The sequence below is a fragment of the Balaenoptera ricei genome, chromosome 4 (genome assembly GCF_028023285.1).
Source record: "Balaenoptera ricei isolate mBalRic1 chromosome 4, mBalRic1.hap2, whole genome shotgun sequence".
Lineage (NCBI taxonomy): Eukaryota > Metazoa > Chordata > Mammalia > Artiodactyla > Balaenopteridae > Balaenoptera > Balaenoptera ricei.
This window is the reverse complement of record NC_082642.1, coordinates 161,649,112-161,675,722: the sequence shown is the minus strand read 5'-3', so window position 1 is coordinate 161,675,722 and position 26,611 is coordinate 161,649,112. Positions and strand designations below refer to the sequence as shown.

Genomic DNA, 26,611 nt, shown 5'->3' with positions numbered 1-26,611 from the left:
ATAAATAAATAAATAAATGTATTTATTTATTAAAAAAAAAAAACGTGGAAGCAAACCAAGTGTCCATCGACAGATGAATGGATAAGCATACTGTGGTGTATACATACAATGGAATATTATTCAGCCTTAAAAAGGAAGGAAATTCTGATACCTGCTATGACACAGATGAACCTTGATGACATTATGCTGAGTGACATAAGTCAGACACAAAAAAACAAATACTGTGTGATTCCACTTATGTAAACACTTAGAGTATCTCAGAAATATACGGAAACAGAAAGCATAACAGTGGTTGCCAGGGCCTGGGGGAAGGAGGAAATGGGAGTCATTGTTTAAATGGGTAGTTTCAGTTTTACACGATGAAAAGAGCTATGGAGATGCACGGTCACACAACATTATAAACGTATTTAATACCACTGAACTATACGTTTAAAAATGATTAAGATGTAAATTGTGTATGTATATTGCCACACACAACACAAAAAAAGGCAACTGTTATAACCTATTTCTGTGACAATTTATTGAGGATGTTAAGTTTCTTTTTTGGGTTTTTTAAGGAAAAAAGGCCTGGAAGGTTCTATATGCAAACATTGGAAAACACAAAATTGTAATTTATGGAATGAATTTGGAATTTCCTTGTCAGTGTATAACTCCTAAAAATTTGGCGACCAGCTCAGGATATCCCAGGGCCGAGCTCTCTTTTAAGAATTTAAAGAAATGTCCTTATCACAAGGATGCTGAGACAAGTTTGCTACACAGAGTAGGTGAAGGTTCTCTCCAAACAGAATGTATTTTCTGAGGGCATCTGATAAACACATAACATCAGATGCAGGCTTCCTCTATCAAAACTGCAGACCCAGGCCCAGAATCCTGTGTGCTGTGGGATTCAGAATCTTCCAATTTCCAACATGGTGCACATGGCTCGTGGCACATCCCAGGAGCGCTCCCAGGAGGTGAGGGGCTGGAACACCTAGCGAAGTGTGCAACGTCCACACCAGCAGGGTGACTGGCTCATGAGAGCCCGCGCCTGAGCAGGCTTCAGAACCAAGCCCACTTTTGGTTCTCAAACATCTCAGCTCTGCACCAACGTGATGCTGCCGACCCGCACCCTCCCTGCCTGGGAAAGAAAAGGCAGCTTCTTGTAGCTTCTGTCCTGGTGAGCCGAATGTAAAACTGCTGAATCATAGGTTACTCTGCTCTTCTTTGCTGGGAGGACAAGTGAACACAGGTAGGGAAAACACCTGAGGTTCAAGCAATACATGTGAAGCCTTTGCAAGTGATGAAGGTTGTGGAGGCAGCACAGCTGTGGGCAACTGTCCTCACACGGAAAATCCAGACACAAGCCCTGGAGCCCAGTTAAATCCTACTGGTATCAACTATGAGGAAAAAGTAACTGACTGCTCACTTTTCACAAGCTGATTAGACCATGGGAAATGCGTGCTTAAATCAAACATGCGGGAAATTTCAGAACGGATCTGAGCAGCACCGCCAAGAGTGACGGACTTGGAGAAGGTGCCCCTGTCTGCAGTGCACGTAACCTGTGCCGGCGCAGCAAAGACGCCGAGGGGGTCTCTGCCTGCGACCAGCTGCCGTGTCCTGTGCCCCACCCCCAACCCCCGAACGTGCCCAGGCACCTTCGCTGCTCCTGACACTCCATTCTCTGCAGGCAGGCACATTTCCTTTTTCACTAAGAGCAGCTCAGACTCCAGTTGCCGCTGGCAGACCGCAAGCACCGACATCACGCTGTCCTGCTGGCTGAGATCTGCGCGGGTCAACGTCGGCAGGGCTTTGGCCAGCTGCGGATCCTCCTTAACAGGGCTCTGTGATGAGCAGAGAAAACAAGGACAATGCTTATGAGCACACAGCCGAAGGCATCACAAAGTCACAAGTGCAGTGAGGCTACCTCAGAGTCCCAGGAGCTCTGCAGCCGGAGCACCAGCCAGCAGGCCCCGAGGGAGAGCCCACAGCTCAGGACCAGAAGCGCACACGCGGAGCAGGAGACCAGAGGTGCACACAGCAGGTCAAGACATGCTGGAGCTGGGGCAACCCCGCAAAGCACGGCCCCAGCAGACGTGGAGCACAGCACAGCTGCCCCCCAGCTTCCCACCTGCACCACCAGCTCCCCAGACACACCCCAGATCCCCACCTGCACCCCCAGCTCCCCGGACACACCCCGGCTCCCCACGTGCACCCAGCTCTCTGCACACAGAGGCTGCACCACCTGTGTCCTGACGAAGAAGGAGCCCACCTGTGGGTTCCCACCATGGCCATGGGGGGCCTCAGCCAGCCACCTGCCACACACATCCTGTTCCACCTCTTCGTGGCAGGAGGCCTCTTCACCCCGGGACACCCGCCCCCGGGAGCTGCCGGCCACGTGGGCCCCGCGCGCCCGCCGCTCGTCCGGCTCCTTCTGGCACCTCAGGAAGCGCTGGTTGAGCGCCTGCAGCTGGCAGCCGAGGCGGACACACTGCGCCCGGAGCCGCTGCAGCTCGGGGGGCTCCCCAGAGGCCGCCAGGAGCTGCTGCTCTAGGGCGCAGCGGAAGCGGGCCACGGCCGCCAGGATGGCCTCCAGCTCGGCAGAGTGGGCTGACTTCTGCCGGTGCAGAGCGTCGATTTCTAACTCTCTCTCTGCGATCTTCGCTTCCTTGGCCCGCAGGGCAGCTTCGAACTCGCGGATCTGTGAGGCCAGGGCCTGGACCTCGGCCTCCCTGAGGGCGGCGCGGGGCCCCGACGCGGCCAGCTGCCGCACGGCCACCTCCTCTGCGGCCTGCAGGCGCTGCTGGAGGGCCTCGAGGGCCTGGCCGTGCCCGCGCTCCTGCTCGGCCAGCAGCCGGCTCAGGGCCTCCTTGGCCTCGAGGGCGGCACGCAGCTCGCCCTCCAGCTCCACGCAGGCCTTGGCTCCTTCGGCCGGGAGGCCCAGCAGCTCGCTCTGCAGGCTGGCGGCTCTGCCGTCACCGGCCTGGGGCGCTGCGGGTCCCCCGAGCGGGAGCTCCCTCTGCAGTTTCTCGATGACCTCATGGAGCTGTTCAATCTCCTGTGCTTTATCCTTCTGTAACCTCTCTTGGTTCTCTCGCAAATTCTCAATAATGGATTTCAGCTCTTCAATTTCAGAACTTCTGTTATACGCAACCTGAAGAAAAAGCACATTTCAGAGGCAAATTACATACCTCAACTTCAGAAGTTCCCCTTTCCACTTAGAGCTGGGCCTGAACTCATTCTTACAGAAGTGGAGAGACTTCGTAACTCAGAAGTAGCTGTGGAAGTAACTAACAACATCACCAAATGACATTACGATCTGAAGAACACCCAGAACACCCAGCCAGTTCAAGTATGTCAGAATGGTCAAATATTCGTATCTGCAGTTGCTGCTCTGTTGCTCGTTCACGTGCTTCATTAAGGCCACACCCCATCGCTGTGACAGACCCCAACGCTTGGCTGCCAGGATTCAGGGGAAGCTCTAAGTTGGCCACGTCCTAGTCGATGACACTACACATGAATGTTCTCACCACCTTTTCAATGTCTATTTTCTTAACCTTGAAACAACTTTGATTTGTTTGATTTTCCTAAAGGGGTATTTAGATTTTAGGTGTCACTCCAACACCAGAACGAGAGTAAAAGTGAGAAGACTGGCGGAGGGAGTTTGCAGTCATGAAGCACATGAATGAGCCAGAGCACACAGCACACTTTCCACGCCGTGCACAGCGGGGACGCGGGGACTCAGCACACCGGGCGTCCAACGATGGTTCTACTTGTGCTGTTTAATCTCATTCTCAACAATTTTAAGGTAAGAAATGTTATTGTTCCTACTTAAAAGATGGGACAGTTGAAATTTAGATATGAAATATCTTGCCAAGACCACAAAGACAGTAAATAGAAAATCAGAATTGAAATCTATGTCAATATGGCTCCAAACTACATTCTCTTAAGATTACATCAATAGTAGTGACCAAAAAATTAAAAAGTTCTAAGCAATCTGTGCTCTAGTTAACAATTTTCAACCAACTGGTTATAGTAACATCTTATACGTCCTAAAAATTAAGAGTTTCATACAATTCTTGGTTTCACTAGTACTATTTAACCATTACTTTAAACACAAATCCAAACCTGGCCCATAGCGAAAACAAAAACAAGAAAACTGATTTTTGGTTTTGGTTTGGATGGCGTAAGCTGTACATCACACTCACACTTACCACATCTGAATGCCACTGTATGTAGTTGGCAAAAGAAAAGTTCTCAGTGTGAGGCAAGACCCTCTACCCAGCCCCACGATGTGTGCTGCACAGACCCACGTCTCCCCACCCACAGATGACTGAGAGGAGTCGGGGGGTAACTCTGTCTGCATATGTTTGGCCTGATGCACTCAGCACACTGAGATGAAAACGTGTGCACAACTAAAGCGCCAAAGTCACAACACAAGCATCACACTTAAAATATCAAAGCTAGCACGTGAAAGTGGCGTTAAAAAGTAAGGCACTAGAATCTAAAATAAGTCCTCTAAGATACAGTGCAGTTGGAGCACGTGAGGAAGCAGAGGGGCAATGATGTTCACAAAGCCCAGAGAGGGAAGAGCAGAACTGCAGTTGCAGAACCCAGAAGAAGGGCCAGAACACACGTGTCACATCTCCCTGAATGTGGGAGGAGTGGTGCCTTCTGACACGGGACAGTGCATAGTGCACGGGACAGTGCCACACACCCCAGGCAACTAAGAGTGAGGCTCAGAGGGTGCTTCTCTCTCAGCCAGCGGATTCTGTGGACGTCTGGAGAGTCACCACCAGCACGGCGTCACAAAGAGGGCCCACGGAGCTCCACAATGGGCATGCAGACCGACTCCGTGAAACCCAGAGGTACATCCCACCTGCCTACAGGCCCAGGACGTCATGCTGGGGATTCTGATGCAGCAAAGGCTACCAGACGGGGGAGTTTCCATCTTCCAGGCTGTGCCGTCAGGCAGTGCGGCCAGATGAGGCCGAGAAGAGGGAACTGGGGCAGCCAGGGCTGCCAGGACTCTGGAGAGAGAAAGACAACAGACAGAGAAGCAGGGAAGGGAAACCAAACCTCACGTGATCTCTGCAGGCAAGACAGAGTGCAAACTTCAAGTCCGACCAACATGACTACCACTAAAAGAAAAATCTCACTGTTTTGGGAAGCAAGAGTTCCCACAACATTATTTGCAGAATATCAAGTATGCAAATCAAAGTTATTAAAAAAAAAAATCAGCAACACGTGGCCTACTCTGACACAAAAAGACAACCAGTGACAACTAAAACTGAGATGACAAAAATGCTGGAACAAGCAAACAAAGATGTTATAACTGTGTTCAAGGACATAAAGGTAAGCATGTTCACGATAAACAAAAAGACAGGAAGTCTTGGCAGAGGAACATAAACTATTAAAAAAAAAAAAAAAAAAAAACACCCAAAATTCTAGAACTAAAAATAATGTCTGAAATTTAGAAAATCACTCCAATGGGCTTGAGAAAATCCTGAACATGACAGAGTTCAAAGTCTGAAGAGTCAGACATTATCCCATCAGAGGAAAAGAATTATAAAAAATGCACACAGCTTCCAATACCCATAGGACGATGTAAAAGGTATGGCGTATTTGTAATTGGAGCTCCAGAAGAGAATGATGCAAAAAAATACCTCAATAAATAATGGCCCAAAACCTCCCAGTGCAAAATATTAATTTGAACAACCCCATAAGTATTGAGGAAATTGAATCTGTAATTTAAAAACAAAACACAAAAAGAGAACTTGCCAGGCCCAGATGGTGTTACTCAACAGCTAACACATTATTGACAGGAGACATATTAATATGTCTTTTGTTACCTGAATGTTATTGACTGGAGACGTATCAATACGTTTTTAGACAGTGATACAATTAACGTCACTGTGCAAAGCTGCTAAAGCTTAAAACTGATCAAGGGTTCATTATAAAACTTATGATTGTCATTATCATTCGCATTTTGCTCTGTTAGGTTTTTGTTCCAACATTGTGTATATTATAAATGTAAAATTTTCAAAAATGACCCCTCGTGAAATTTTGAGTGAAGAGGAAGTTTTCGGTGAATTTTATGCAGATACTTTCTCTGATTGTCCGAGCGACATATATACTAGTGTCTCAGAAAATGATAATTCTTCAGAATATAGTTCTGATTCAGATGATGTGAATATTAGATCAACAAAAAGACAGAAAACCTTAGTGATTAATTCCAATGCAGAAAGTGAAAATGAAACTCACGGTGCTGGAGAATGCTCCTTTGCTTCTACAGAAGAGCGGACTGAAGACAACATTTCACAAAAATTAGGAGACTTTACAGGTGCATCAGGTGTAACTATTGAATGTAATAACCTGCAAAGTGTTACTGAAATAACAGAATTATTTTTGACTGGCCAAAATAAAAATCGCTGGCCACAGGTGTTAGTTTCTGCAAAAATCCCCCCATCAGTAATGAGTTAAATAATAAATAGCACTAATACTAAACAATCTTTTACAGAGAACAGAAGAGGGAACAATTCATTCAGTGAGGCCAATATTACCCTGATACCAAAATCAGACAGATATCACAAGAAAACTACAGACCAATATCCATGATGAATATATAAATTCTTAATAAAACACTAGTAAATAGAATTCAGCAGATATAAAAGAACCATACACCATGACCAAGTGGGGTTTATTCCAGGGATTCAGGGCTGGTTCAATATTTGAAAACTCATCAATATAATCTACCATATTAGAATTTAACGTTAAATAAAACACACTATTTTTTAAATTAAATGAACATATCATTTAAGATAGCACAACAAAAAATAAAGCACCGAGATATAAATCTAACAAAATATATGCAGGATATATAAATTGAAAACCACACATCACTGAAAGAAATCCAAGAAGACAAATAAATGGACACTTACACCATGTTCATGGTTTGGAAGACTCAAAATTGTTAAGATGTTAATTTTCTCCAGATCAATCTATAGATTCAATGCAATCCCAATCAAAATACCAGCAAGACATTTTTGCAGTTATCACTTTGTTGCTTCTACAATTACATGGAAAGTTAAAGGAAGTAGAATAGCCAAAACAAATTTGTAAACAGAAAAAGTTGGATGACTTACATTACCTGGTTTCAAGACTTACTGTAAAAGTATAGAAATAGAAATAGTGTGATATTAGTAAAGAAAGAGAAACCTAGATCAATATAACTGAACAGAGTTCAGATATCTAAACAAATATGGTTAACAGATTTTTGTGAATGGTGTAAAGGCAATTTAATGTAAAAAAGATTAGTGTTTGAACAGGGCTGGAAAAATTAGACATCCATGTGCCCAAATATAAAGTATATCATAGATTTGAATACAAAGCAAAACTATGAAATTTCTAAGTGAAAACATAAGAGAATATTTTTGTCGTCTTGGGTTAGGAGAAGAGCTCTTAGATACAACTCCAAAAGCATAACCCATTTAAAAATTTAATAAACTGAACTTTATCAAAACTAAAAAGGTCTTGATCTGTGGAACATACTATTGAAGAGTGAAGAGACAAACCACAGAGTGGGTGAAATATCTGCAGATCATATATCAAAAAAGTATTCAGAAGATATAAAGAATTCCCAAAACTGAACAATAAGAAAATGAACCCAACTTTTAAAAAATTAGCAAAAGAATCGAAGCCCAGTAACGGACAGCTTCACAGGGGAACTGTACCAAACATGTAAGGAAGTGCTAATCCCTATCCTTTTCAAACAATTCCAAAACACTGAAGAGGAGGGAACACTCCCAAATTTATTCTGTGAGGTCATCAATACCCTGATACCAAAACCAAAAACAAGACACTACCAAAAAAGACAGTTATGGCAATATCTCTAATGAATATAGATGTAAAAATCCTCAACAAAATATTAGCAAACCAATCCAACAATACATTAAGGGATCACACACAATGATCAAGTGAGATTTATACCAGGGATGCAAGGAAGATTCCATATCTGTAAATCAACCAATATGATAAACCACATTCCCAAAAGGAAGGATAAAAATACACGATCGTCTCACTAGATGCAGTAAAAGCATGTGACAAAATTCAACATCCATTCATGATAAAAATTCTCATCTAAGTTGGTAAAGAGGAAATATATCTCAATATAATAAAGGCCATTTATGACAAATCCACAGCTAACATCATATTATTGGTGAAAAGTTGAAAGCCTTTCCTCTAAAATCAGGAAAAAGACAAGAATACCCACAAGAGTGGGTACCCACTTCTATTTATCATAGTATTAGAAGTCCTAGCCACAGCAATCAGACAAGAAAAAGAAACAAAAGGCATCCAAATTGGAAGGGAAAAACTAAAACTATCACTATTTGCAGATGACGTTAATACTTTATATAGAAAACCCCAAAGTCTCCAACAAAAAACTATTAGAACTAAACTGAAATCAGTAAAGTTTAAGGACACAAGATTAATATACAGAAATCTGTTGCTTTTTCTATACATTAATAATGAAGTACCAGAAGAGAAAGAAAACATGAAAAAGAATAAAATATTAGGAATAAACTTATCTGAGGAGGTGAAAGACCTCTACTCTGAAAACTATAAAACACTGATGAAGGAAATTGAAGATAATACAAAGAAATGGAAAGATATTCCATGTTCAGAGATTGGAAGAATACTGTTAAAATGTCTATAGTACCTAAAGCAATCTACAGATTTAATGCACTCCCTATGAAAATATTCGCGACAGGTTTCACAGAACCAGAACAAATAATCCTAAAATGTATATGGCACCACAAAAAACACCAAATTGCCAAAGAAATTTTGAGAAAAAGAACAAAGCTGGAGGTACCATGCTCCCTAAATTCAGACTACACTACGAAGCTACAGTAATCAAAACAGCATGGTATTGGCACAAAAACAGACACACAGATCAATGGAACAGAATACAGAGCCCAGAAATAAACCCACACCCTTATGGTCTATTAATCTACAACAAAGGAGGCAAGAATATACAATGGAGAAAAAACAGCCTCTTTAATAAGCGGTGCTGAGAAAACGGGACAGCTACATGTAAAAGAATGAAATTAGAACACTCTCTAATACTATATACAAAAATAAATTCAAAATGGATTAAAGACCTAAGTGCACAGGACTTCCCTGGTGTTGCAGTGGTTAAGAATCCACCTGCCAATGCAGGGGACACGGGCTCAATCCCTGGTCTGGAAAGAACCCACATGCCATGCAGCAACAAAGCCCATGTGCCACAGCTACTGAGCCTGCACTCTAGAGCCCGTGAGCCACAACTACTGAAGCCTACGTGCCTAGAGCCTGCACACCTCAACTACTGAGCCCACGCACTGCAAATACTGAAGCCCACGTGCTCTAGGGCCCATGTGCTGCAACTACTGAGCCCGTGTGCTGCAACTACTGAAGCCCATGCACCTCAACAAGAGAAGCCACCGCAATGAGAAGCCTGCGCACGGCAACGAGTAGCCCCCGCTCACCGCAGCTAGAGAAAGCCCGTGCACAGCAACGAAACCCAACGCAACCAAAAATAAAAATAAGTTAAAATATATATATATATATATATATATATATATCTCCATAAAAACTATTAAAAAAAAAAAAAAAGACCTAAATGCAAGACCGGAAACCATAAAACTGCTAGAGGAAAACACAGGCAGAACACTCTTTGACATAAATTGTAGCAATATTTTCTTGGTTCTGTCTCCTGAAGCACAGGAAACAAAAGCAAGAATAAACAAATGGGACCTAAATAAACTTAAAAGCTTTTGCACAGCAAAGGAAGCCATCGACAAAATGAAAAGACAACCTACTGAATGGCAGAAAATATTTACAAATATTATGACCAATAAAGGGTTAATATCCAACATATATAAACCGTTCATACAACTCAACATCAAAAACACTAACAACCTGATTAGAAAATGAGCAGAAGGACTTCCCTGGTGGTCCAGTGGTTAAAACTCTGCACTTCCACTGCAGGGGGCACGGGTTTGATCCCTGCTCAGGGAACTAAGATCCCGCATGCCATGTGGCACAGCCAAAAAAAAAAAAGGGCAGAAGACCATAACATACAATTTTCCAAAGAGGAAATGCAGATGGTCAACAGGCACATGAAAAAATGCTCAACATCACTAATCATCAGGGAAATGAAAATCAAAACCTTAATGAGATATTACCTCACACCTGTCAGAATGGCTGCCATCAAAAAGCACACAAATAACATATTTTGGAGAGGATGTGAGAATCCTAGCACACTGTTGACGTGACTGTAAATTGGTGCGGCCACTGCGTAAAAGAATAAGGAGGTTCCTCAAAAAACTACAAATAGAACTACCATATGATCCAGCAATTCCACTCCTGGGTATATAGCTGAAGAAAATGAAAACACTCATTCAAAAAGATACACGGACCCCACTGTTCATAGCAGCACTATTTACAATAGCCAAGATAAGGAAGCAACCTAAGTGTCCATCAACAAATGAATGGATAAAGAAGATGTGGCACATATATACAATGGAATACTACTCAGCCATAAAAAAGGATGAAATTCTGCCATTTGCAACAACATGGATGGACCTAGAGGGTATTATACTTAGTGAAATAAGTCAGACAGAGAAAGGCAAATACTGTATGTTATCACCGATTTGTGGAATCTAAACAATAAAATAAACGAATGTATATAACAAGACAGAAACAGATTCACAGATATAGAGAACAAATTAGTGATTACAAGTGGGGAGAGGGAAGGGGGAAGGGCAAGACAGGGGTATGAGATTAAGACACAAACTACTTTATATAAAATAAATAAGCAAAAAGGATATATTGTATGACACAGGGAAATATAATAGCTATTATTGTGTAATAACTTTAAATGGAGTAGAATCTACAAAAATATTGAATCACTATCTGGTACACCTGAAACTAACAAAATATTACAAATCGACTATACTTTAATTAAAAAACAGTAATAAAAAAAAGTAGCAAAGGATTTGAACAAACATTTCACCACAATATGGATGGCAAACAAGCACATAAAAAGACGCTCAAGATCATTAGTCATTAAGGAAGTGCAACTTAAAAGTATAAGGAGATACCACTACACATCTATTAAAATGGCTACAAGTGAAAAAGACTGACCATACCAAGTGCTGATGAGGACATGGTTACTAGAGCCCTCATAACGCTGCTGCTGGGAATGTAAAATGGTAGAGCCAACTTTGCAAAACCGTTTGGCAGTTTCTTTTAAGGTTAAACATATACTTACATATGAATCAGCCATTCTACTCACAGGTATTTACCCTAAAGAATTGGAAACTTATTTTCACACAAAAACCTGCACATGAATGTTTACAGTAGCTCAATTCATAACTGCCAAAACCTAGAAACAATCCAAACATATGTCAATGAGTGAATGAATAAACCATGGGACATGTAGACAGTATTACTCAGAAATAAAGGAACAAATTACTGACACACGCAACAACATGGATGAATTTCAAACATATTATGCCAAGTGACGACATAGCATTCTGCAAAAGGCACAACCTGTAGAGCTGAAGAGCAGATCAGTGGCTGCGAGAGGTTGGGCGTGGGGTTGGTGACCACAAAGGAGCAGCACAGGGAGATTTCCTGAGTGGGGCGCTGTACCGTGTCTTGTTTGTGGTGGTGATTACAGGACTAAATGCATTTTTTAGAACTCAAAGACCTATCCCCCAAAAAGTGAATTTTAGTGTGTGTGAATTTTTTTTTAAATACCCTGAAAAATTTACAGATAAGAAACGGTTTTATCAAAAAAATAAGGACTGTCTAAAATCAGTGACAGGACTTCCCTGGTGGTTCAGTGGTTAAGAATCCACCTTCCAATGCAGGGGATGCGGGTTCAATCCCTGGTTGGGGAACTAAGATCCCACATGCCACGGGGCAACTAAGCCCGCATGCCACAACTACTGAGCCTGTGCGCTCTGGAGTCCATGTGCCACAACTAGAGAGAAGCCCACAGACTGCAACAAAGAGCCCACGCACCACAGTGAAGGACCCCGCATGCCACAACTAAGAACCGACGCAGCCAAATAAATTAAATAAATAAATAAATGAAATCAGTGACTTAAGATTTCACCTAAAGAAGCTAGAAAAAGAAGAGTAAAATAAACCCAAGGGAGGTAGAAGGAATCCAATAATGAAAATAAGAGAAATCAAAGAAATAGGAAAAAAATTGAGAAAACTAGTAAAGCCAAAAGCTGTTTTTTTAAAACACCAGTAAAACTGATAAACCCTTAGGCTAGAGAGACCTCGGAAAAAGAGAAAACACAAATTCATCAATATCAGGAATGAAAAAAGGGTCATCAAGGCATAACTTCCAGCTATTCGATGAGTTAATAAGAAAATGGTTAATAAGATTAATGGCTAATAAGGAAAGATTATAAACTCCTTCATGCCAAGAAATTTGACAATTTAGATGAAATGGACAAGCTCCTTGAAAAACACAACCAGTGAAAACTAACACAAGATAAAACAGAAATGTAAACACCCCTATACCTATTAAAGAAACTGAATTCATTACCAAAAACCTCACCACTTAGGTAGCCTGCAGGGCCAGATGGTTTCACTGTGCATTCTATTAAAACATTTAAAGAAGAAATCACATGTATTTAAATAACCTCTTTCAGAAAAAGAAGAAAGTGGGAAAATTTCCAACATTTTATAAGCCCAGCAAAACCTTCATACCAAAACCTGATAAAATATATTTTTTAAAAAAGTAGCTCAATGAACACAGATGAAAAATCCACTAACAAAAGATCAGCAAGTCAAATCCAACAATATATTAAAAGGGCAGCTCATCACCACCAAGTAGAGTTTATCCTAGGAATGCAAGGTTGGCTTAACCTTCAAAAATTACTCAATGTAGTTAACCCTATTAGAAGAGTTAAAAGAAAAATAATATAACTATTTCAAAAGATTTAGAGGAAGCAACGCAGAAACAAAAGGGAACATCCTCAATCTGATGAAAGATATCTATGAAAAACCTACAGCTAACATTATACTTAATGGTGAAACAATGAACACTTTCCTCCAAGATCAGGAACAAGGCAAGGATGACTGCTCTCACTGTTTTATTTAACACTACACTGAAAGTGCCAGACATTGTAATAAGAAAGGAAAAGAAATAAAGGACAAAGACTGGAAAGAAACAAAACTGTCTATTTGCAGACAGTGTACTCTTCTACAAAGAAAGCCCTAGAAATCTATAAAAACACTACTAGTATATATGAGTTTAGCAAGGTAACAAGATACAAGGTTAATATACAAAAATTATATACATATATGTATGTATGTGTGTATACTCATGGCAAACAACTGGATAATAAAAATAAATTTAAGCCCATTTCCAATAGTGCAACAAACCTAAGATACTTAGGAATACATTTAATAAAAAATGTTCAAGACCTCTTCCTTGAAAACTATAGAATAAGGGGGAGAGTAAATGATAAAATTAAAGAAACAACACTAATCCAAGTATTAGAATAAATAATGAAGGAAGGGACAATACATGTTGAGAATAAGGTGTTAGGATGTCAAGTAGCTGCTGGAGAAGGAAGCACAGAAAAGAAAGAACAATAACCACATCAAAAGAGGTCTTAACAAAGAGTGGTGGGAACATAAGTGTACAGCATTCCAAAAAACCTAACGGTACCATGATTCTAAATGATGAAAACCTTCACTGACACAAAATAAGGACAGAAAATATAACAAAACGTGCTCTCTTTCACAGAATTAGAAATCTAATGAGAGTCAGTCCTACGAATGGAATTTTGGTTTATTATATCAAAGTAAAGATATCGTCGACACTTTCACAAAAAATGAGTAGAATTACATAAAACAAATGATGTACAAATTTACATGTCTAGAAATAGACAAAAATCCCAAAAGAAAATATTTGGGATTGTCTTTATAGTAGTTTTCTATTCTTAATGGAACTAAAGTATTTTCCTTATCACATAAACTATTTTTAATATTTATGATATTTTTTAGTATGTAAAATTATACTCACATGGCTCATTCTATAGTACTAAGGACAAATAACTGATATAATCTCCTTAAAAAAACTAGTCATTGGTTTTAAAGGCATTCCTCAAAGTAACACAAAAGGATATTGTAAAATTTTGCCACATATATAAGGTACCAACACAGATCATTAATTTCCCAATAGCCTCTGTCACTGCAGCATTTGGGGTCATGAAGAACTGCAGACAAAACTCCTTTTTACTCTACAGCCCCACCATCTCTAAACCCTCCTCCAACATAAAAAAAAAAACAAAAAACAACACTATAACCTCTGTGTAAGGACACAGAGGCCCCCTGTTGACACCCAGACACCTTACAAACTACCAAGAACGTAATGCCTAAGACGCCAGATCAGACTGCGGTCCCGCACACAGTGCCAGGCAAGGCCCACCTCGCTGAGAGCGCCACTCCCCGTCCCGGCCAGCTACGCCTCGGCCTACTCACTCACACACGTCATCTCCCTTTCTCTGTTTTGCAGAAATGCCTGTGGAAATGATAACAATGATAATAATGCCAAGAAAGCATTACTATGGGAAATAGTCCCCTGACCTCGCAGATGCGAAATATCCTAATTAAATAAGCCTACAGTTTTAAATAGTAACACTCAATTTGAAAATGTTTTTCTATTAAAGTGCTTTCTGCCTAAATGACATATTAGTTCAGCTTTCAAAAATCAATTACTGCATTTTTCTAGGCAACTCGTTTCAAAGCAATCACCAAAGAACAAGCAAAGTGTGCTCTTATCTGCCACTCATCTATTAATTAAGGAAGAACTCCCACCGAAAGGACAACCAGTGTTGTCCTTTGGCCTAAAACTCCATTTTCACTAAAGATTATTTTACAATCATGAAGATGTAACCTTTGTGAGGAACAGGCATAAATGACACGACCCTTCGACTTCCTTCAATGCGGTGAGTTCACACTCATCCAACGACCGCCAGGCTGCAACCACAGGCAACAAGTGAGTCTAAACTCAACTATTTCAAGGCCATCTTTGAAGGTGATATTCTCTAATATGATATTCTCTAAAGTCAACGACTTTAGTTGCCGTCTGCACTATACAGAGGTTGTTTTTATTTTTTCCTTCAAAAGCACAATTACATTAAGATAATAGAGAAGACTTAAAAGCAGATTTTCTTCTGCTCCTGGAAGGAAGCAACTATGTCCTGGAAATCACCTCTTCTAGAACGGAGCCCAAAGCAGTCACACGGTTCCTAAGTTATGATTTATCTCCTCTTCACAGTTTCTGTCACTAGGGAAGGGCCTCTCCTGCAGCTTTACTCCAACAAGAACCCTTTAAAGGACTTGCAAACAGGAAGCAGAGTTTGGTGCAGGAGGTGAACGTCACCAGTCAAGGTGACTCTGATTCCCACTAGTGGTCCCTAGAAGCTGGCCCCACTGCACACTTCAGAGCTGGCCCAGGGGTGCCAGCATGAGGCCCCTCTTCTGTCTCAGCAGGAAGGCGCACGAATGTCAGGGAGCCCGAGGCCAACTCCCCACAGCTGATGGTCACTCCAGCCATCATAGCACGTACACGGTTGACACAGGCGGAGTCGGTGGGTTTTTCTCGCTCACCTTCAAACTGGCATTCTCTTCTTGAAGTTCTCTGATGCGGACGGCAGTGCTGTTGTCCTGCACGTCTGATTTCAAGTTCAGCTGTAATACTTCTTCATTTTCACTTACAAAGTCACCTTTAATTTTTTCTAATTGTTCTTTTAAGTCCAAAACTTTGCATTAAAGGTAAGCATTAAAAATGATCTAATATTCTAATTGATTTAATAATTGTTAAAATCACTTTGAAAGATTTAAAGTACGTGCCAGAAAAACTTACTGTCCTATAATCCACATAGAAATGTTAAAATTACAAAGTGTACACAGCAGTGACAAGCCCACAAACTATATCGCTTGGATGTCCTGCCCGCTACACAGAAGCGCAGGGGAGGCCACCAGCGGACGCGGAGCAGTGAGGGGGCACTCGCGCAAGGCCCGCCCCACACGCACCTCGTCCTCACGCTGCAGGAGCGCCCTGTGCCTCGCCTCCAGCTGGACTTCGGGATCGTCAGGACGGCTGCCCGCAGGTGACCCCAGGCATTTGCCCTCATCCAGTGTAGACTGCAGTGTGGACACCAGGAGCAAGTTACTCATCTGCTGTTCCTGTAATGCCTCTTTGTCCTATTTAAGAAAAACAGATTTATTTTAGGCAAGTGTTTCAGGAAATCGGGGGCCTCAAACTGCAGCTTGTCCTCCTCAGCCCTTCTGGAGCACACCTGCGCACACCTGCACGTGCCAGACACACCATCCACAGACCCAGCCACGCTCCAGAGCAGACGCCTGCCTAGTGGAGGGTGCGGCCCAAACAGAGCCGCCGCGGGCACCCGAGATTCCACTGCAAGGAAGTTAGCCCAGTCATTATTCAACAAGGTACCAAAAGGGTCTCCAGACTGTCAGCAAATTGTTTTAATTGGGAAGAACCTGACAAAGAACAGGGCAATGGCTGACAACACATCCATACAACGAATGTTTTTACATTTAGACTGCAGTGTGGACACCAGGAGCAAGTTATGAATGAATGTAAAAAGTTTTCAAGGAACATTTAATATGGATAGAATGGTCACAACATATTAAGTGGGGAAGAAATAGGCATCCAAAATTGTACACGTGGTCCAACTTTGTAGAGGAAAAAAAAGGCATTTTCTACACCCTGGTGCCTAGTAAGCTCAGTAGCTGTTGGCTGCGGGGGTGGGGGGGGGAGCCGCCCAGAACTGTCCCCGACCAGGGGGGGACAGAGAGGCCAGCTGGCTGGCTCAGGAGCCCCGGGGCCTGTGCTGGGCGTCCTTCCCACACAGCACATCCTCAAGAAGGGGCCTGGGCTTCACCTAATGGTTCTCATCAGCATTTTCAAACCAAACACACCTGATAAAACTCTCCTCCTTGAGCCAGGGTTTTCTTAGGGCCAAAACGATTCCAAAATAAAATTTCTCATTGAGCCTCAGACTTTCAAGTAACCTTTAAACCTCCAGTGACAGGAGATACAAGAAACTTGAATTCCTTCCTGCTATAAATGCGCAAAGGAGGGGCAGCGCTGACTGGAAAGGCCCTCCTGCCCCGCCCTGCCCCACTCCCAATCAGGGGACCTGCCCACACGCAGCTTTCCCACTTCATCTTAAACTCTTAGACACAAGAACGTGCACATGACTGACGCGTAATTCCAAACTACAACTAGAAGAACTATCACCAGAAGTGTTTTCACTGAGGAGTTGACATAAATTCCTAACTCAAAAATTAAAATAATTATAACTAGGCTCTATGTAAAGTATTTAATAAAATAAGCTTTCTAAACCTAAAATCTTGAAGATTTACTTAATTACTAGGGATAAACTCAAGAGTACTTGAGAGACAAAGGAGTGCTATAAAACTGGTATGAAATGTTATTACACTAATGCGACACTGTGACGTGCAATAAGAAACACGCACCTGGTCTCTGTCCGATGCCTGGCACAGAGCACCTGACACCTTGGCGCTCCCTGAGCGATGAGAGTGACGAAGGTGCCCTACCTTCCCAACAAACCCCTCCAGCCACATCTGAGTCTGTGTCACAGAAGTGACTTTGGGGAAGCCCCAGGCCACTGAAGGATGGGGGCTGGTCGCCAGGGGAACTGACCATGGGATTAAAGGGTCAGAACTTTCAGTCTCAGCCCTGGCCTCCAGGGAGGGGAGAGGGGCTGAAGGGTGAATCCACCACCAATGGCCAATCATGGCTGCATGATGAAGCCTCCACAAAACCCAAAAGGATGGGTTTCCAGGAGCTTCTGGGTCAGTGCGCCCTCCCCACCTGCCCTCCGCACCTCCTCCATCTGGCTGTTCCCGAATTGCATCCTTTCATGATAAACTGGCAACCCAGCAAGTACAGTGTTTTGAGTTCTGTGAGCCACTCTAGCAAATTCGTCAAAACCCAGGAGGGGGTCGTGGGATCCTCAATTTATAAAAGTTGGACCTGAGGTGGACATCTGGGGGCGGGGACAGTCCTGTGGGACTGAGCTCTTAAGCTGTGGGGTCTGACGCCATCTCCAAGTAGACGACGTCAGAGTTGAGCTAAGTCGTAGGACACCCAGCTGGGGTCACTGGGGACTGGGGAGACCCCCACACGCTTGGTGACCCTGTGTCCACAGTGGAGCAGTCAGAGCTGCGGGTCTGCGGTGAAAAGGAAGCCCCGCCACAGCAGCTTCCCCCCTTGCCGCCCCCCTCCGCCCCGGGACCGCACGGTCACCTGCTCCAGGTCCCTCGCAGCTTTCCGCTGTCTCTCCAGTTCTCCCTGGAGCTGCATCAGTTTTCTTGTGGTGCTGGCGTTCGTCTCCTGCAGACGTTTAATCTCCTCTTCCTGGATTAATACTTGTCTATCTGCCAACTCTTTCTTTATAATCAGTTCATTAAGTCCATCTGATTTTTCTCTCAATTTTTCTTCTAACAATTCAATCTAAAAACCACAGAAAATACTTCAGAAACAATAGTTTAAAAAAAAAAAACCCACCTTGCAAATTAAAAAGTACAACACAACTGTGAGAAAACTGATCCTCTACATGGTTTTCTAGACCCACGCTGCACAGTGAAGCCTGGTGAAAGAATAAGACAGAATTCTCTCCGTAAAATGATACACAAAAAATAACACAGAATTTGTTAGTAAAATAAAATTAATTTTGAGAGGAAGGAATGGAAAGCCACTGAGCAGTAAAAAAAAAAGAACCGAGCACAGATACAGCACCGCCTGGGGCAGGGTCAAGAAGCAGGCTGAGTGCAAAGGTTACACCTATGGTCCGTTTGCACAGGGAGTGGGCGCCGTCTCCTGTCTGCACGTCCACACCCTGGCTGGGACCTCCTGTGGGACATCACCATGGGGGGAATTGGTCTTATTTCCTCTAACTGCAAGTGAATCCACAATCATCTCAAAGTAAGTTTAATTTTTAATAAGAATAAGCAAATCAACTACAGCGACCTCAGACAGGAGGAAGCAGACAGATCCAACCCCAAGCAGAAGGAAGCAAGAAAAACAAACCAGAGACAGGCCCCCGTGCACCAACCCCTCCCTGTCTGGTCATGCAGAGAACAGGCGAGAGGCGGCAGCACCGAGGGTGCGAACGGACGGACAGACACAGACAAGCACAGAGCACTCGCACCTCACCATCCAGCTGCACCCGTGGTCGTTTGCGTGTACATGGAAGGCAAGAAAGGGGGTACAGATGAAGCTGTTGTTGAGAGCGGCGCAGAACACAGCCCCCGCGGGCGGGGCCGGCGCGCGGCGGGTGGGCTGACTTACATCGACGTCGTGGGGACCCGGCGGGCGCGGCCGGGCCGCCTGGCGGAGCTGCTCCTCCAGCCTCCGGATCTCCTGCTGGAAGTCCTCGCGCTCGCGCTCCCGCTCCACTGCCTGCGCCTGTCGGGAGAGGCGGCCTGTTTGCACCGTTTCCCCAAGCGTCCCCACCGCCCTTTGCAGGCAGGAGTGGAGGACGGGGACCGGGCGGAAGGGGCCCCCTTGTCATGGGCACCGCGAATGACACATGAGCCACATGAAGAGGCGCAGCCCCCAGGTGGGACCCAGGGCGGCTTCTGAGACACGGGCAGAAGGAGGGACAGAAAGCAGACAGCAGGGGGCCAGCAGACGCCGCCCCGGGCCAGGGGAAGATGCGCGTGGACGACACCCGAGACGTCCGCCAGGCTGCGCTCACGTTCACCCCGATGCCAGCACAGAAGCTACTTAACAACCTGGAAAGAAGTTCATGCTACGAAGATGACCTCCGGTGACGCAAATAAGCTTATCGCTCGAGACTCTTACATCCATGAACTGGCGCTGGCGGCGCAGGTGCTGGTCCAGGGAGCCCATCTGCTGCCGCAGGGCGGAGAGCTCCTCGGCCTGCCGCGTGCACGCCTGCTGCCGAGAGAGCTGCTCCTCCAGCTCGGCCTCTAGAAGCCTCATCTGCGAGAGCAGAGCTGAACGGTCCTTCTCCGCCTGCTCCTTGGTCTCCGACTGCTCCTGGGTGAGAGACTCCACTTCCTTCCGAAGAGCTAAAGGTGCCGAGGAAACAGGCGAGGAGCCCAGCTCAGGGTGCCATGTGCCAGCAGAAACATGGAGACCCGTGCTTCTTCAGCGATGGAGCGCGGGGGGGCAGCATGCTTATCCCTCCCCCCGCCACAGGCGTGTGACTCAGCCAAGGACACACAGCCAGCTCGAGAGGACGGATGTGCACCCTCGACCTGTCAGATCCCGAGCCCACGTCCTAATAAACAGCCACAAATCTGCCAAAACCCACTGAAAACAAAGCTGAGTACTTCTGTGGGGGGGGGGGGGAGGGGAGGAAGGAAAAATTATACTTTTTAAACGAAAATTGGCTAAAATAAAAAATTTTAAAGCCTGAGAAGAGAATACATCTTTGTGTCCCCAAATGACGAATCAGGTAGCTTTCTAGGAATTCTGCCTTCACGTATATTCTCCAACATGGAAAAATAAAATGTAACTTAAAACCTCCACCAGAGGGAACACCAGGCCGCTGGGGAGGTTCCCGGCTGACGTGCTGACCGCACAGGGCTCCCTACGCACCCGGGGGTGACCTGTCTTGAGGAAAAGGGTCGAGCCGTCAGCAAATCTAAAGCCGACCTAAAATGGATGGGGCGACGAGGCCACGATCCAAGGGAAACGACAGGTTAATAAGCATCTTTGGAAGAGAGGTCTCCCTGCAACGGATCCCAAAGTGTTGAAACTATCCTGAAACTGAAATGTTAAACCCATATGTTTGTATTTACATTTCACCAGCTTTCCAAAGTTAATTATTTTGGTTTGTATAAATCTGTCAGTCTTTTATGACAAACTATCACCCCCACTAATGTAATATTCTCAATGAACTTCCAGGCTAACAAGTCAGCAACGATGGCAAATTAGGCTTAAACATGCAGTTAGAACAGTGTCCCTCACGGGCCTCAGAGACTCGACACCAGGGCTTGTGTGTCGCTGCTGTGATGACCGGTGCTGCCTGTTCAGCCACCCAGACAGGACCCGCTTCAGGGTCTCACGGCCTTTGTGCAGGCAGGACTGAGGGGAGGCGTCCATGCAGCCATTAGGGCCACACAGAGGGCCAACCCCAGAATCAGGAGACCTCCTGGGGCCCCCAGTGCAGGCCCCCAGCCCAAGGACGACTATGGCCAGACAGGCTTCCTGCGGCTCAGTAACTGCAGTTAAGCATCATGAGAGAAATGCTTGCCCATTTTTACGTATGAATATTGAAGATCAAAGTTATCTTTTATGTAGTAGTTTGCCACAAAAGCTAAGTACCTGTCCTCTTTAGTAAAAAATTGGAAAACCTGATGCAAACATATAGCATACCACACAGAAATCACTCATTTGCTTTTACAAACCTGAATCCTTGCGTGCTATAGAAACAGGAGTGCCTATAAATGAAAACACACAGCATTTTCAGAAATGAAAACAGAAAACTGGGTGACTTAGGGTATGAAAGTTAGAAATAAGAGAAGGGAGAATGTCAGCAGCAGGACTCCAGGAAATGTGGCCTTGATGCCAGGCCTTGGACAACCTCTGAAAAGTGCATCATTTCCATGATGCCACTGCTTGGTCCGAATGTTGTGCTCCCAGAATTCATGTGCTGGTGTTTGGAGGTGGAGCCTTCAGAGGTGATGAGGTCCTAAGGGCGGAGCCCCATGAGGGGATGAGTGCTTCTCTTACAAAAGAGGCCCCACGGAGCTCCCGCCCCTCCTGCACGTGAGGGCCCAGCGAGAAGGCGCGTCCACGAGTGGGAAGCGGGCTCGCACCAGAAGGTGACCGTGCCGGCACCTTCACCTTGGATTCCCGCCTCCAGGACCGTAAGGATGCAGCGTAAGCCGCTAGGTCTCTGTTAAGACTGAGGCCACTGTTGGCCCTCCTGTCGCAGCAGGTCCCGGCTCCCAAGGGCTTTGCCGCTGACTTTTAAAGACAACAAGGAAAAACACAGAGGACAGATGGCACCGCCCTGAAGGCGGGCACGAGACACGCCGAGAACAGGTGAGGCTGAGCTGAATTCCCCCACGGGCGCCAGGACCCCCCGCCCTTTGGAAGTTGGCCCGTGTTCACGAGGAGCCAAAGCAGAATCAGGACCAAGTGGCCCCCAGGACCGCGCCTGGGAAGGGAAGGGAAGGTCAGGTGCCAGGCCGGCGGTCTCCTGCAGGGTAGCAGCGCACCAGGAGTCCCCAGATGGCCGGGCAGGTAGAGACAAGGACCAGACAACAGTGAGAAATTAAGGTGGGTTAACCATGTAAAGATGACAGCAAACCGAGAGGACCCAAAGGAAACACGAGAATTTCCTGGGGATAAAACAAACGCAGGAGGGAAGACTGGCCTGGGTCCGGGAAAAGCTTCCATGGATCTGTCCCCCCGGCCAGCCCCTACCACACAGGTGGGCCAGCCCTCTCTGCAGGGGTGAGGGGCGGTCACAGTGGACGCAGGGGAGGCGCCAGGCCTAGGGCTACGTGGCCGCTCGCCTGACCCTACACCTCTGCATCTCCCACGCGGTTCCGACTCTGAAGCCCTAACGCCCCGCACAGGGAGAGCAGGCTGGAGGTACGAGAGCCTGTGACAACAAACATGGGTCTCAGATGGGGAGGGCCCAGCCACCACTTGGACCCACAGGCTGGGACGCCAACACCCGGGAACAGGAGGGGGCCCCAGCCAGGACACTGCCGCACTGGGACGTGTGGCCCAGGGCGTCTGGGGACAGCAAAGTGTGCGCACGGAAGAGACACTGCCAAGAAGTAATGACAACAAAGCCCCAGATGTAACAAACGCCCGGCTGCAGGCAGAGCAGGGCAGGCATGGGAAACCACTCCAGATACGGTTCCGGGACGTGTGAACATCCAAGCAAAGAGAAACTTCTAAAAACACCTCCAAAGAAACACGATCAGACGTGCCAGCGAGTGTCCAGATGCAAGAAAACAATGGTTTTTAGTCTCAAAGTATTCAAGTAAAAGAAACCACATCTAGAATTGTGTCTTTCCAGCTACCACTTCATTTAAGGATGAGGTTGAAATCAGGTAACTTTCAGGCACTCGAGGTCTTGGAAGGTTTCCCTCAAGGTCCTTCTCTGAAAGTGTCCAGTCTGCGGGGAGCCGCGGAGAAAACAACCCACATCTTACTGCCATTCAGGGAGCACCGTGCACACGACACAGACACACAGAGCACACGCGCTCATGTGCTCACACACGCCTCTGTCCCTGGGGGCCGAGCAGAGAGGGGAAACCGGGACGGGTTTCTGTGCTGGGGACCAAGGACACGACCTGAACGAGGAAGAAGCAAGCACACGAGCCAAGCGGAAGGCGGCACAGTCAGCAGGGGACGGCCCTGCCCCAGCTCGAGGTGGCGGGGAGAGCAAGTCCTAGGAAGCCCGAGCAGACCCGGGAACAGAGTCACCGCAGACACAGAGCTGAGACGATGCCTCGGGTCCGCTCTCAATTAGCACAACATCCATTAGACACAGTTCAAGTACAAGAAAGGACAAAGCAAAGGGGTGAAAAAAGACATCCAAGGGAACAAAGAAAGCAGGTTAATTTTTTACCATCAGAAGTTCACATCAAAAAATGGAAAAGAGACAAAAGAATATTATATATATTAAAGCTGAACAAGAAGATGAGGTCGGGAGATGACTATAAATAGTTTTAATAACCCAGGCGGATGGAAACCAAGACAACGGCACAAATCACTCTTTGCTTCAAGAGCCTGCAAGTCCGTCGGACCCGCACATCCACTCAAGAGCCGTGGGAGCGTGAACGGGCGTCTCGCCCACAAGAGGTACCGAAGACGAGGGCAGAAGCCAATTAAACAGACAACTGTTTGTTTATTCATCGGAAAACTAAAAAGAAGAATTGGAGGAAGAGAAATGAGTTTTCTGAGTTGCTTGGGGTGGTGGCTCAGCAGGAGCCCCTTTAAGTCAGAAGGTCGCTGACGCCTTTGTTGTGGGGGGGGGGGGGGCAGCAGAGAGGTGGGCCCGGCCGGACTCGCGCTCGGGGGCCGCGGGGAGAGGAAGGCGCAGTCACTTCTCACAGACCGGCTGCCCCCGCCGCCGCCACTGCCCACAAGCTCCACATTTCAAGCTTTTTATGTTTTAACTGTTTTTACGTTTAATATTTTAAGATCTAAAATTTCTAAGAATCTGAAACTATAATGACCTACTTTTGTTAAAACTGTATGTCAGTAAGGCAATTATATTCCAATAAAGATGTTAAAAAAAAAAACAAAAGCAAAAACTGTATGTCTTCGTAGCTAAGGTTAACAGACACTTTTCTGGTAATTTTAAAGAAAATTTTTAAGTAGCCCTCATTTTTTTTCACATTCTTGGCTATTTATCTTGTGAAATGCGAAAGAAAACAGAGTCAGCACGTCAAGGTGCTTTAAGACGGAGCCTGGGGGCCATTAAGGAGTGGAACTCAAGCCCGTCCCCAGCGAGGGGAGCCGTGAACTTGGGACCTGGGCCGAAGCTCAGAGATTCCAGGGACGCAGCAAGAACCGCACCTGCTCCCGTCCCCGAAACGGACCTTCTCCTCCCTCATGACGGCCTCGGCCCTCAGGCACGTTCAGCCCAGACTGGCTTCTGCCTCTGACTCCAATTAAATTCTCTGTAGGCAAACCCCCCCCCCCCACCGTCCTCACCCACAAAGGCTCCGACTGTTTCTATTGCCTATCGGGACCAGAATCTGCGTGCTCCAAACTGCAATTCTTTGATCCCAAACAAACACTCCCCGCTGGACCACTGCCTCTAGGACGCCGAGGCTGATGACCGCACACAGGTGGGCGACCCCCTGGCCAGGCGACCCGGCCTCAGAGTCAGCAGCCTTTCCTACAGCACAGCCAGCCACCGCAGCCGCCCTCAAGCCACACGCAGCCCAGAGGGCCAGCAACCTCGTCCCCTTTGACCTCAAAGCCTCGAGTCCGAGCCAGCCCGGCTCTGCCCGCGCCCCAGGCTGCAGCTCGGCCTCCTTACCGGCCTCCCTCTCTCCGGCTTCCACAGCCAAGGCTTCCTTCTGGCTCCACAGCACGGAGTTCTCCTCCTGCAGCTCCGCCTGCCGCCGGGCCGCGCACTGCAGCTGCTGCCTCAGGCCCTCCAGCTCGGCCACCAGGCCCTGCTCACTCGCCTCCTTCCGGCCCAGCGCCTCCTGCAGGCCGGCCCTCTCCTCTGTGAAGCCCTCGACGATGCCTGCGGTCCACGCGGGAGACCGCTGTAAGGCCCCCGGGGGGGTGGGGGGGGGGGGCGGGGGGTCCTGTTCCCCCAGGGACGGCACCGGACCACCCTCAGTGCGAGGCACAGGCGCGTGGGGTCGGGGCGGCGGCGCGCCCCCAGGAAGGTGGCTGACCCCATTGCTATCGAGACCCCAGCACGACGCGCGCCCCCGGCAGGCAGGCCCCGCTCACCCTCCGCCGTGTGCAGCGCCAGCGCCAGCCGGGCCTTGGCCGCGCTCTCCGCGTCCAGGTGCTCCAGCAGCTCCTGGTGCTTCCGCACCACCTGCGCTGTCTCCTCGCTCTTACAGCTGAACTCCTTCTCAAGACGAGAATGAATCTGACGGGCTTCCTCCAGCTGTGAAACGCGTTTGAAAATAGCATTTTGGACCAAAAGTAATCAAAGCTTATACTGACACCAACGGAGTTCTATTTGCATAGAATTCTGGGGAAACCATAAATATCCTGTAAGAAACAGCAATTTCCATGTTCAATGTTATGTCAGTTACTAAATAAGCAACAAATTTTCAAAAAAGGAAAGTTCTGCACACGGAGACACAGACAACGCTGCATGGACACACCGTCTGTGACCGTCGACCCCACGTGTGTCTGCGTGGAACACGGCGGGGGGGGGGGGGGGGTGGTGGTCATTTCATGGTACACACGGGCAGGAGTCTGGCACCCGGGCAGGGACAGGCCCCCTGGTGACTGCAGGTGGAGGATGGGGAAAGGCTCCTGGGCCATCACCACACCGGGCAGGGGACCTGACGCGACCCTCCCTCCCCAGGTCGGACACCATGGGACGCCCCCCCTTCCCAGGCACAGCCCGGGGCCCCAACCTCACCTTCCTCCTGAGCTCCCCTGGTGGGCATGTCCAGGCTGAAGCCTCCAGGCCACCCACAGGCTGGAGGGCCCAGATTAATCTCTGAATGCTAAACGCCTACACCCAGCTGTCCTGACCGACAACTCAGCACCTGGCCCGGGCCCCCTAAGCCTCCCCCTGCGTGTAACCCACTCTGACCCTTCCGGCCCCAGCCTCTAAGGAAGCCTGTTGGGTTTACCTTGAAAACAGCCCCTGGCGCCACCTCTCCTCATGCCCTGCTGTGGGCCGCCCGCCCGAGTTCTCGGCTGCCGCTGCCCCCTCCTGCAGCCAGCGGTCCTCGGGCAGCCCCCACCACTGACCCCGACCTGAACAGGGGCTCCTCGCTCCCCTCTGGCCGCTGCCCTGTGCCAACTCCCACCTCCCCTGCTTCCCCGCTTACACACCCTGCAGAGCACACA

The 26,611-nt window shown here is 46.8% G+C and overlaps 1 protein-coding gene across 5 annotated transcripts in view; it reads right to left on the bottom strand.

The window, feature by feature from the left end:
- The window catches only part of PCNT (pericentrin), a 106,610-nt gene that overhangs the window by 29,607 nt on the left and 50,392 nt on the right, over positions 1 to 26,611 (bottom strand). For 4 of the 5 annotated variants that reach the window (XM_059921767.1, XM_059921769.1, XM_059921768.1 and 1 more), the window contains 9 exons: positions 25,526 to 25,688; positions 25,098 to 25,310; positions 21,490 to 21,522; positions 19,916 to 20,145; positions 19,400 to 19,516; positions 18,356 to 18,562; positions 16,090 to 16,260; positions 2,249 to 3,130; positions 1,635 to 1,820 (listed from right to left, as the gene is read on the bottom strand). In XM_059921767.1, coding sequence (XP_059777750.1) covers positions 1,635 to 1,820; positions 2,249 to 3,130; positions 16,090 to 16,260; positions 18,356 to 18,562; positions 19,400 to 19,516; positions 19,916 to 20,145; positions 21,490 to 21,522; positions 25,098 to 25,310; positions 25,526 to 25,688 — 2,202 coding nt within the window. The remainder of the gene's footprint in view (positions 1 to 1,634; positions 1,821 to 2,248; positions 3,131 to 16,089; positions 16,261 to 18,355; positions 18,563 to 19,399; positions 19,517 to 19,915; positions 20,146 to 21,489; positions 21,523 to 25,097; positions 25,311 to 25,525; positions 25,689 to 26,611) is intronic. The other variant, XM_059921770.1, reaches the window with a different exon arrangement.